This window comes from Helianthus annuus, chromosome 17 (assembly GCF_002127325.2).
Source record: "Helianthus annuus cultivar XRQ/B chromosome 17, HanXRQr2.0-SUNRISE, whole genome shotgun sequence".
NCBI classification, from domain to species: Eukaryota; Viridiplantae; Streptophyta; class Magnoliopsida; order Asterales; family Asteraceae; genus Helianthus; species Helianthus annuus.
In genome coordinates, this window is record NC_035449.2 from 124,928,872 (window position 1) to 124,942,234 (window position 13,363).

A 13,363-nucleotide genomic window follows, 5' to 3' on the forward strand; every position below is an offset into this window, starting at 1 on the left:
TAATGAGCTTGCTGTTGTTGTTGTTGTTGTTGTTGAGGTTGTGGTTGTGGCTGTGTTGGGACAGGAATGTAAGACCTCGGATCAAATTGAGGTTGTGGTGGAGCAGCTGTTGACTGAGGAAATGGAAAGGAACTTGTGTTGGAGACAAATGCAGTCTGCAGTTTGGGTTGCTGGGCTGCAGCTGCTCTTGCTAGAGCATCGAAACCCGGAAGATACATTTCTGTATTTTGAGGGGCGGGAGCTCTCTTGGCTTTCCTGATTTCTTCATCATTTTTGTGTTCCAGTTTCTGAATGAACTCATAGATGTTGACTTGATCTAAAGTTCCAGTATGCTTCAACAGCTCAATGAAAGAGCTCCACTTTGGAGGTAAGGCGTCAGCAAACCTACTCACCATGTCTTGTTGAGTAGAGACAACTCCATAAGCACACATTTCACTAATCAAATGATAGAAACGTGTGGTCATATCATTCAGAGTCTCGTTTTCCAAAAACTGAAAAGATTCAAACTCTTTCTTCAACAAATCATGCCGAGACTTTCGAGCAGCTGCATTGCCTTCTCCTCTAGCAACTAAGGCATCCCACAATGTTTTCGTGGTCTTGCAATATGAGAACTGATGGTAGATGTCTTTGTTGAGTGCTTGAGTAAGTGTGGCAAAGGCCTTTTTCTCCAATTCATAAGCCTTCTTGTCATTTTCAAGCATATTGGCATAACCCTCAGAAGTGGACGCAGCAGTCTCCAGATTTTCATTGAATGCATTGATGAAACACGTCCAAAGATCGGTGCTTTGCCCTTGGACATACGTGTGAAAGCGGTTTTTCCATGATGGAAATTCATTCATATGATTTAGCTTTGGTGGACGATTGTTACTGCCCGTTTCGCTTTCACTGATCAAAATGTTTTGAATGCTTTGACTTTGATTGGATACCAAAGCCCATTGACTTGGACTGATTGATGCAGGAGGAAACATACTCTTTGCCCAAGCTGCAGCAGATGTTAGTTCTTGACTATTAGATTGTGAGTCCAAACTCCAATCCCAAGGACTTGTACAGCTCATTTTGATCAAATAATAATTGAGAACCTTCACAAACACAAACTGTTAAGTTTAAACAGACAAAAATTGAAAGATACTGACTTGTTCGAAAGATCGAGACTTGTTCGAAGGATCAACAGTGATCGAAAGATTACTGTTGAGTTTCGAGCAAAGTCTTCGAAAGATTCACAATGAAAGATCCTTATCTTTCGAGCAATTATCACGAAAGATTCACAATGAAAGATCCTTATCTTTCGAGATGAATCCTTATCTTTCGGACAACTAACTTTCGAAAAGATTCCAGAAACGAAAGATAATGCTTAGACTTCGAAAGACTACTCGAAGGATGCTAATCTGTCGAGCTGTCTCTGATCGAAAGATGATCTTTCGAAATCGAAGGATATCTTTCGGAAGCTTCTGACACACTGACACGATGGGACAGGTTGGTGAAAAGGTGATGGGTTGGTGAAGTCAACTTTCGGCAAAAGGAATGGTCAGACCTCACCTTTTCCCACCAACTCTGATTTTGAAATAAAATATTCCAAAAATGGAACACCTTATCCAGAACCAGTTACCGGAGATATGACCGGAATTTTCGCCGGAAAATACCAAATTACTTAAAAACAAGTTTTCAAGTTATCCAACCCAACCTTGAACACTCCCGAAGGTTTAGAAACCGTTTTTCAGTTTAGAGATGCAAGAAAAACCACCAAAACGGGTGCTAAACCAAGTGTCCAAACACACCAAGAACTCGAACAACCCGGTTTTAAACAAGGTAAAGAGCCAAGCTCTGATACCACTTGTAGGTCCCTTTCACGGAGGATGACGAACCTAAACCTTGTTATACAAACCCACTAGCGAGTGCGGAATCCAAGCTAGTAAGCAAACCGGGATGAAGCAAGTAAAGAAACAAACACACAAGGTTCACCGATTAACACCAATGTATTAATACGTATGAAGGTTTCGGTTACAAGCACAATGTTTACAAATCTAACTTGCAAACTCTCAAAGTGTGTGTGTGTGTTTCGGACAGAATGCTCTCAACTCTCTATCTCTTGTCTGTGTGCATCTGTCTGTCCTCAACACACTGCATGGATATATATACCCAGCATCTGATGTCTGGTCCGAAGGATCCGACAGATGGTCCGAAGGATCATCTATCGAATACATGGCTTTCGAAGGATCAGCAGGTACCTCGAAAGGTGACCTTTCGAGGTCCATCATTCGAAACATATCGAAGCATATCTTTCGAGGAGATCGAAGGATCTACATCATCCTTCGATCTCTTATCCTTCGAGACAGACAAACAACAAACATATTCTAACTGTTGGCCAAGTCAATCCGGAGGATGGTTGACTTGGTCAACTTACAGACTACCAAGGACATCGTTTACATACAGACCGAATACAGACAAAGTACAGACACAAGTGCACCAACAAGAAGGAAAATATAATTGACGGTGGTTTGAAGTTTCCAAATTAAATATGTATAACTATGTAAATCTCTTCTAGACAATGTTGTTCATTGGCCTTGGTTAGTTTGGGTGAAACTTGGTAGTATTTATATAGATCTAAAAGTTATGTCTGTCATCTCAACACCAATTATACCACCAATTATTGGATCTCTTACGACCCTAAGATCTACTTGTAACAATTCATGATTCATTAATGGTTTAAGGAACCATTTATCTCTTTTACTCTCACAGAATATAAGCTAATAAATAGATAAAATAAAATAAAAAAAATCAAGAAAAAAATAATGTGAAAGGAAACTTCACATTCTACAGAAGATTTTTAGATGATGTGATTTTGTAAAGTTGTTCCGTTGCACTCATATACTTCGTCAATTAAAACCAATAGTGGAAATTATAGGCGCTACTTTTGTCATGGACTCTAAGAGTACGATAGCAATCCGAATCATAGTATAACCTTCAAACTTCACGAGAGTCCAGGATTCAGCGGGTTTAGACGGAATTTTGGGCCAGATAGAACTAATTTGGTAGAATATTAGTAAGAAGAATGGAGTAGAAGCAGAATAGTCGGAAGCTTCATTCATACCGAAAGAGTTTACATCATTTACATGCCTGACTTCTCCCCTCTGGGAACAAAAACTTTTTTCAGCTCTCACTCACAACTACTATTTCTAGGCGTGACCCTTTGTGCGAGTGAGCTTGGAGTGAATGGGCTTCTCCCATTCGTGCGAATGGACTAGTGTCCCTTCATGCGAAGGGTTCCTTCGTACGAAGGGAACTTTTTGTTACAATTCCGTATTTCTAACTCTCATCTACACAATATTCAACACACGCTCTATCTAGTCTATTCGCACAGTGACGGACACACAAAATATGCACAAACACTTCAGAATATATGCAACAACCAATCCTTGTCTTTTATCATTGATATTACCCAAGTGTGCTTACATGTGGGCTCACCTCTCATCCGTACCCAAAACATCCAATAACCTGATTATGGTGTTTGAAACTTAACATTCATTATAAAACAAACATTTATATAAAAGAAAAAGAACATCATTTTCAACATGTACTACTAATGGGAAAATCATAGTATTTCTTAATGGAAACCATGCAATTTATGTGTATCATATCAAATTCACTTTAGATACTTATCTAGGAAGAAAATCGGACATTGAAACTTGATTTACTGAAATTTGAGATGATCTTGATCTAGAATTGTACTCTTGCAGGGGTGGCATTTCAGGATCAATGTTACTACGCATGAAAAATGGTGGTTCTGATGGTACGGGAAGTGTGATTGAGAAGGTATTAAGCATTAGAACAATTGAGGCAATAGTTGGTCGATCATTAACATTTTCTTGAACACATAACAATCCAATGTGAATACTTCTAATAACGTCGCGCAATGAACACGTTCCTCTCTTCAATGTGGGATCTATTATATCTATTGCTGTCCCATTCCTCCATTTTTTCCATGCCTAAAATATATTAATGCTTTGTATTTAGGATTCATATGTTTATAGAAAAAAAGTATAATTCAACTGAGTATTTACCCTCAAAATATGATCCACATGGTATTTATGTGGTGTTTCATAAAGTTTGTAATAAAGGTGATACTTACAAAGCTAACAAGATCTTCTACGCCATTTCTGTTTTGAAAACCATGTATCTTTTGACCTGTTACCATCTCCAGTAATAGCACTCCATAGCTAAAGACATCTGATTTTACTGAAAATTGACCATGCATCGCGTATTCAGGTGCCATATAACCGCTATAAGAGTGCATGGAAAGTAGTTAGCGCGCGCACACACTTACATGCCTTGAATATAAAAGTAATGGTGAAAACTTTGTAATGCAAAATTATGCATTCTACCATGTTATTTGGCAACCCTTGGTATTGGTAACTCTAACCTTAAAGAAGTATAAGCTTTGAAAGCTTCAATATTATGACCCCACATTGTAACTTTTCACATACTTGTGAGTTGTGAGGTTACTCGCTTACAAAGATGGTTGCCACGTTCGTTGAAGAGATTTTTATTCATTAGTATTACCGATATGGTTTTAAGAAAAAAAAACTGTATTAGAATATTAATATTGCCGCACACCCTTTGTTAAAAAAAAGAAAGAATGGTTTTAAGAAAAGTCACATTAGTATATCGATTTAGCCGCCTACACTTTGTTACAAAAAGAGAATGAATGGATTTGTAGCAACAAGTGGATCGCATTTGATGATGAATAAAAACTGGCATAATGGTCCATGAGTCATAATTAAGACAAATCTAATATGACGTAATGTTCCCGTAACAAAATTTGTATAAAGGAAGTGCACTTACAAGGTTCCAGCAATTCGGCTTGTGTCTCCTTGGGTTTCTTCATATTTAAACAACCTTGCCATACCAAAATCAGCAATTTTAGGGGTCATTTGTAAATCTAACAAAACATTACTTGCCTTCATATCACGATGAATTATCCTAAGGCGCGAATCTTCATGCAGGTACAAAAGTCCCTTTGCAATGCCTTTGATGATATTATATCGTCTTTCCCAATCAAGACTTGTACGTTCAGTTCGATCTAAAAACACCATCATTTATAAGGTATCAGTAATATTGATAAATAAACAAAGCTATTTTGCTACCAAAAGTTCTAGGAGGTCAATGACATTATTTTTGTTAAGAACTTTCCAATTGTAAACCAACTAATATGAAACCCCATAGATCTCTAGAGATTAATTGTTACGATACTTCTGTTGATGTGTGTCGTATTCAAGAGGAAGTGTGCTTTAAAGAACATACCAAATATTAATTGATCAAGACTTCCATTCGACATGAACTCATAAATTAGAAGTCGTTCACTTCCTTCTATGCTGAAACCTAGCAGTCGAACTAAATTACGATGTTGAAGTCTTGCAACTAGCAAAACCTCATTCTTGAATTCTAGGTCACCTTGTCCAGAATCCAATGCTAGCCTCTTTACTGCTATCTGGTTGCCTCCTTCAAGCGTACCCTAGATATCAAATGGTTGGATAAAATCCATGCTTAATTAAAATAAAAATTCTTAGTTTTTACCACAAATATTTTATTTAGTTCCACATTTAAAAAAAGTATAAAATGTGCTGTTGTTCAGCACCTTATATGCGTATAATTAGATAGTGACATAGACATTCGTAAATGTGAAACATATAAAATTACAAAAACAATTTATTCAAAGTTTCTAAAATTTAATAAGGGGTTATTGTTATACAACTTATCTACATTTAAAACTAAAGCTATTAATTTGTTACATTTTCATTGCTTCACGTACGCAAGAGGATATCTTAGAAATTGATTGCAAATTTCATCATATTATCATACTCTTAAATCACACCAATAACACAGTTAAGTTTGGGTTTAAGGAGGATAAGATGTATACATCCTTACCTCTACCCCGAAGGGATAGAGAGGCTACTTCCAGTGAGACCCCCGGCTCGATGGTAATTTTGCATCAAGCCTTGGACATAAGGCACATAACACTTGACAATTAAGACAAAGGCCAATTAGTCCACGTACGCTTTCGGCTATCAATATCACCACATGATAAATGATTAACCATCTCCCTCTTTTAACATTATATTCACGAAATTAGTAAAATAACGTTAAAATTAATGAACTTTCACTTTGGTCCCCCGAACGCCCACACATGTATACATTATATGCGCATCTCAGAACAAACATTTCTATTACACATGCAAAAAATGCTGTAACTTTATATATATATATATATATATATATATATATATATATATATTGCAACTTTTTTTATATGTTGCGCTTAACATGCAACTCTTGTAATGGAAGTCACAAAACATGGATTGATTCATACCTTGTAAACGGTTCCAAACCCACCTCGTCCAAGCTTATTATCATCAGAGAAGTTATTTGTTGCTGCTTTTATTACACCAAATTTGTACTGTAAAGATTCCACTGTGCCAACTTTTACAAAGAAAGAGTCGTTAAAGGTGGCTCTGTCGACATTTTCCATAGCATGGTATAAAAAAACCTTAAACAAGTGGTATAATGTTTGTTAAGAAATTCAAGTTGAGTTTTAATAAACAATACCATTTCCGACAATGTAAACATGTAACCTTGCGTTTCAACTACAAATTCAGGTTCAAATGTAGAACTTACTCTGAATACTTTCAGAAGCCGTTGGAGGTGTGATTTGCTTTCTTTTCTTTCTGAATCTCGTAATGATACAAAGTGAAGTGATTATTATAATGAGAATGACTATCACAACACTAGTTATGATTATCATAGTTCTTGTGGTGTTATTTTTTTTGCCTGCAAAAGGACAGAATATGCCGTGATGAATAATTAGGTTTAGAAACATTTAACAATACAAATACCAACTTTATGAAATAGTATCAAATACAAAGGCTACTAATTGAAAGAAATGTACAAAGGCTGCTAAAAAAACCCACTACAAAAAAAAATAAATAAAAAAAATTCTTCTTACACTTCTTACAATTAGGGGATGGGGGTTTAGGTTTTTGGGTAGTGGTGGGGTGGGGGTGAGTGTTTAGGTTTTGGGTGGTGTTGTAGTGGTTTTAGGTTATTAAACACTTATTACTCTATAAATTCTTCTTACACTTCTTACAATTAGAAGTATTTGTAGAATAAGTTAACCTATATAGTTGAAGGATACACTAAAAAGTGGGTTTTGCTTAAGTATCCTAAGAACCAATGTGCAAAAGTTAGAGAGTATAGCTGTAATTTTAGATGTGTAAGGACTATAGGTGAAAACGGAGCGAACCATAGGCAATGGAGAAGCTTGAGATTTCCTACCGTGGGGTCGAAAACGTATATACCTAATAAAATTATAAAACCGGGTGGTCGAAACATATATACCTAAAAAATTTTGTACGAAAACTATATATTGGACACTACTAAGCGAAAAGTTCGCGAGGTCGGACGTTCTCTTACAAAGTTGCGCCTCAGACCATAGGGATTATGCGGGCATTTTTCTCTTAAACTACTAGAAAAGTGTTCATTTTGCTACGGAAATTTTCTACACAAAAAAATGTGTCGCAAATTCTGATAAATTTACTACGCATTTCCTACGGAAAAAAAATCTTGATTTTTTTGGGCAATTTGTGACACAATAGTGACAAATATACTAATTATAAGTATTGTGTCGTAAATGCGTAGCAACTTGCTACGCATTTCCGACGGAACCATAACTTGCTACACATTTATGACGAATTGTTTATTATTATACTTAGATTATATTTTGATGTTTAATCAACATTATTATTAATTATTGCGTAGGAAATGTGTAGCAACTTGTTACGCATTTGTGATGGAAAATTTATTGTGTAGGAAATGTGTAGCAACTTGCTACGCATTTGTGATGGAAAATTTATTACCATATTGTGTAGGAAATGTGTAGCAACTAGCTACGCATTTGTGATGGAAAATTTATTATGTAGGAAATGTATAGCTACTTGCTACGCATTTGTGATGGAAAATTTATTACCATATTGTGTAGGAAATGTGTAGCAACTAGCTACGCATTTGTGATGGAAAATTTATTGTGTAGGAACCGTTCATTTAAGATACTTCCAGATCGATTCAGGTTTAGTTAAAATAGATGACGTCAGCTTCATGATGGTTCCGGTTTTGTTTCGGCTCGGGTCACGGTTCGGTTCGGGTCAGATTTAACACGGGTCAATCTGTGTATACCCATGTTATACATATGTATTGTTAACCTGGTCAATACGTGAGCCAATCAAAATGCTGTGACAATCGATAATTTACGGCTTTTAATTTCTCGCAAAACAAGCATTAGAACGATAAAAACCTGGATATAATTTATGTGCCACCATATTAAAAATATAACTTTTTTTATTATTTGGTATATAAAATCATTACATTTATTCAACCCGTGTAATACAATGGTAAAGATATATTTTTTTTATTATTTGATATATAATATTACATTTATTCAACCCGTACAATATATATGGTTCTTATAGATATAACTTATTTTATTATTTAACATATAAAATTACATTTCTTCAACCCGTGCAATAAAGAAGGTTTTTAAAAAGATAATGTTTTATTATTTGGTATATAAAAGATGATTCGATTCAGGCGAGAGAGAGAAGCAGGATAGAAGATGATTCTGTATATAAACGTAAAAACCGGTGCCAACTGCAACGCGGCGATATTTTTTATAACTAGTTTAAGATTTAAAATCTAATTACATCACGTATAGTTTACGAAAAATGTGATTTATAAAAAAAACTAGATATAATTTCTGTGCCACCATATTAATAATAATATTTTTTCATTAATTAACAAGTTAATAATAATATAAGTAATATATTCTCATTTTCTATTTTATGAAAAGGATAATGAAGACATAATTAACTAGCCAATCAAAAGCTTTAGTTAAGCTTCACATGGATCACCATCCAATGGCCATTGTTCACCATATATTTAATCTAACGGCTTAAAATCCTCTAGAAACAAAAGCATTAGTTAAAACCTAAATTCCTTTTAGTTGCAGCAGCACACCACAAACCCACACAAACAAACAAACCATCACCTCCTTGCACCTTGTTCCCCCACCCGAACTGAAAACAACCGGCCGCCACACTATGGTGGTGGCATACGGCGGCTGAAAAACACCGTAGAGAGGTAGAGTGTTGACGAAGGGGCTATACTACTCCCGGCTACGGTGACTCCGGTCACACACATCCACAGATTCCGGTGGTGGTTGGATGATGAGGATGTCAATGTTTGTTGGTGGTGAACAGTGGATTGTATTAAAGTATCAGGCTTCAAAAGGAGGTAGCCGTCACTGATGAACAATCAGACAAAGGTCTCAGTAACAAGTCACGTGGCTCCTAATCCTCATCTGTCACTCCACCAAACAAAACATTCATTCCATCCTTCAGACACATCACCTTGGGTATATGATAAACTTATATCTCTATAACTTTAAAATTTTATTATGACCATTATCCAAATGTTAAATATTTTAACTTTAAAGTCAACTTTATATCCATGTTTACATCTACAATCAGTGGCGTATTCAGAGACGGTGGTGGTCGGATGATGAGGATGTCGATGTTTGTTGGTGGTGAACAGTGGATTCAGATTTAGATTTCGATTTCGATTGGGAATGCGATTCAGATTTAGATTTAGATTTATGTTTGTAAATTTGTGAATGCAATTTAGATTTATGTTTGTAAATTTGTGAATGCGATTCAGATTTAGATTTCGATTGGGAATGCGATTCAGATTTGTTTGTAAATTTGTATAAATTTATGATTAATGTTATTGAATTTTTTTAGTTTTTAGTTTTATTTGCTTTTGTATCCGATCTCTCAGATGTTTTATAAATAGAATAAAACTAGAAAAAACATTAAATTTCGTGACAATTGTGTAGCAAAAATAAAAAATTAACTTTCGTTAAATGGGTAGAAAAATGCGTAGAAAATGTGTAGCAATTTGTGACAGCCCTTTTTTGTCAGAAATGAGTAGGAAAATGCGTAAAGAAACCAGTTTCCTACGAGTGGTTTAACTACATATGCATTTCGTCACAAATTCTTAGAAAATTAAATTTCGTGACAATTGTGTAGCAAAAATTAAAAATTAACTTCCGTTAAATGGGTAGGAAAATGCGTAGAAAATGTGTAGCAATTTGTGACAACCCTTTTCTGTCAGAAATGGGTAGGAAAATGCGTAGAAAATGCGTAAGAAACCAGTTTCCTACGAGTGGTTTTCCTACATATGCAGTTCGTCACAAATTCGTAGAAAATCGCGAGTTGTGACGCATTTCCTACGGAAAATGGTGTCAGAAATTTTAATTTTTCTAGTAGTAGGATACAATAATATTTGCAGGTATATGTTCACATTTTTCATTTTGACCTTTTTTTTTTTCAAAGTCAATTTGTCAACTTGCATGTAGATCGAGTCACGGATACGCATGAGACGTTCATTATAGCCACATCTTTTGAATACAAACATTGTTTTTAAATTAATTTATGTTAATATAAGTTATATTCTTCTTTAAGATTAAGATGATACAAGCAAATATAAATCATACCTGGTGGTTGAATTGGCGAAGATGGTGGTGGGATTGGCTGTGAGACTGGTGGTGGTGGGCTGACCCGAGCACTCTGGTTAACAAACCGATATATCTCATACCTAAAATTACACCCAGGTAGAAGAATTCTTCCTCCTTGTTTCCCATCAAGATACTCTACAATTCTATTAATTATACTTTCCAAACAATTACTACATTGTTGCTCGGATAGGTCTGGAGTACACTGCACAAGCCCATAGATCGTTGAAAAACCGGGACCACTGGTGTTGTCGGATGCAAATTTCTTTAGTGGACCACCTGCAGCCGCCTCAACTCTCAGCTTTCTCAATAGTGGTGCCAAAGCACCATTGAACCCATCAATATCGGTTATGTTTCGCGGGTTACCCCGAGTATAGAACCTTGTTCCAGTGGTTCCCAGAATAATCTGGTTGGAGTATTTCAGCATACAGTAGTCGTAGTATGCAAATGCTTCCTTTTGATTTGGGCAGACTTGGCGCAGTTTAACAATGGAGTCATTAAGACAACTCTGACACACGTCGAGGTTGATGTCGCCTCGACAAAGGGAGACCGAGTAGACCGTATCATTGCCTTGGCTGGTGGAGAAGTTGTAGAAACCAAAGCCATTGTTGGTGGTGGGGAGGGTGGAGAGAGCGGTGTTGAGATTTTTCTGATACGTGCTGTTGGCGGTATAGTTTTCTGCATTTTGGCAGAAGCTGTAAAGGAAATCTGGTTGAGCAAAGGTAGTGGTTGTATTGATTAAAGATATGAAAATAAAAGATGTCAACAATAACAGCAACTTTCCTTCAAAGATGAACATTTTTTTTTTTTTTTTGTGAAGAGGAAAAAGGATATGCATGTGAAGGAGTTGCATGATAAATATATAGCCTTCTCTGTTAACCAGGTCAAAATATAGGTATGAATCTAAATTAAAAAAAAAAACTAGAAAGTAAGGTACACTACTATTCTTCCTTTGGTATAACCGTTGAATCGTGTTAGGTGGTGTCATGGATTCATCGGCTCACATTGGTTGACTGGTTAATAACCTGACCACCACTCAGATTACCTGTACAAGATGACTAAATTATAAAGTTGCTGATATTACATTAGCTTTAGTTTTTACATGTTCTAGAGACCCTCAAATGTTTTACTATTGTTGAATTTCTATAACATTAGCTTTTGTTTTTACAAGTTTTAGAGACCCTCCAATGTTTATCCATTATTGAATCTCCATACCGTTAATCTATATCTATACTACTTTATTAAGCAAACTAGGTTTTCTACCGTTATGGTAATTTTACATTGTGTACACATCTTCAAACAACATGTACAAGAGAGTCAACACTACAAGAATTATATACCATTATCGGCGACAGGCCAAATGTCGCTGCTATTGGTCGATCTGCGTCCCGGTGTCTGAAACCAAACCCCAGCCATTGATCCTTATCCGGATCCAACGGTTGGGGATTTAACAACCAATAGCGGTGACAAGAGAGGGCATTAGCGGCGACGCCTTGTCTCCCCTAAAACTCTATTAAACCCCAGCCACTCAAATCTTATCACGATCTAACTGCTGGGGGAAGATCAACTCAATAGCAGCGACAAAGACCACCAATAGCGGCGACACCGTGTCGCCGGCAAAGCCCAATTTACAGCAGAACCTATGCTGCGGGATTTTCTCCCTCCTTCCTCATTTCCCCCCCCCCCCCAAACTCATTCCCTCTACCGACGGAAATGCTCAAGTTTGCCCGAAATCGATTAGTTTAAGTTTGTTTTGTGTTAAATTTCTTCTCTTTTTTGTTATATACATGTTATAGTCTTTAATTTTTGTGTATTTTTATGTATTTTTGTGTTTATGGTAGAGAAATCGGATCACCACCATCACTTCTCTGGTCACCACCATCACTTCTCCGGTCACCACCTCGTCTCCACGGTCTACATCTACTTGAAACTTGAAATTACGGTTAGTTTGAGTTAATTACATAGTTAGTCCCTGTGGTTTGCACAAAATAACATACTTAGGTACTAATAGTTTAAAATCACATTCTAGGGTATTAACTTTTCATTTTATAACGTTTGGGGGTATTAACGTTATTTGTAGGCTTAAAATCACATTCTATTAGTACCTAATTATGTTATTTTGTGCAAACCACAGGGATCACCTATGTTAATACCCTAGAAGTTAATACCTCCAAATATTACAAAATGAAAAGTTAATACCCTAGAAGGTGATTTTAAACTATTAGTACCTAAGTATATTATTTTGTGCAAACCACAGGGACTAACTATGTAATTAACTCGGTTAGTTTTATATGTATTTTTTTTCAAAGTTTAGAAATTGTATAATTTTTGGTTTAGGTATGTAAATATGTATGTAAGGATGTATTCAAATGTGTATGTGTTAGTAAATGTTTGTGAAAATGTATAATGTAGGTGTATTTGGTGAAAATGAGTATATGTAAATCTATGTATTTGTGTATGTAGGTGTATGTAAGCATGTATGTGTGTATGTAAGTCTATGAATGTATGTATGTAGGTGTATGTTAGTATGTAGGTGTATGTAAATGATGAACAATTGTGCATGTAAATGTTTGCAATTGGTGAAAAATATGTATGTTAGTATGTATGTTTGTATAAAGTATGCAAATGTGTATGTAAGTATGTAGTAATTTTGTGGTTTTGGTCAAAATGTGTGTTTGTAAGTATGTATGTGTATGTGTAAGTATGTAAATGTGTCTTTATAAGTTGTATGTGTGTTGGTAGTATGTT

The 13,363-nt window shown here is 35.8% G+C and overlaps 1 protein-coding gene across 1 annotated transcript; it reads right to left on the minus strand.

Moving 5' to 3' along the window:
- Window positions 1-3,653: 3,653 nt before the first annotated feature.
- Window positions 3,654-11,504, minus strand: LOC110925691 (putative receptor-like protein kinase At4g00960). The gene is made up of 7 exons (XM_035986555.1): window positions 10,598-11,504; window positions 6,670-6,822; window positions 6,365-6,474; window positions 5,299-5,509; window positions 4,840-5,077; window positions 4,127-4,277; window positions 3,654-3,983 (listed from the first exon to the last, which is right to left on the minus strand). The coding sequence occupies exons 1-7, from the start codon at window positions 11,466-11,468 to the stop codon at window positions 3,654-3,656; spliced, it is 2,064 nt and encodes a 687-aa protein (XP_035842448.1). The 5' UTR covers window positions 11,469-11,504.
- Window positions 11,505-13,363: the final 1,859 nt, after the last annotated feature.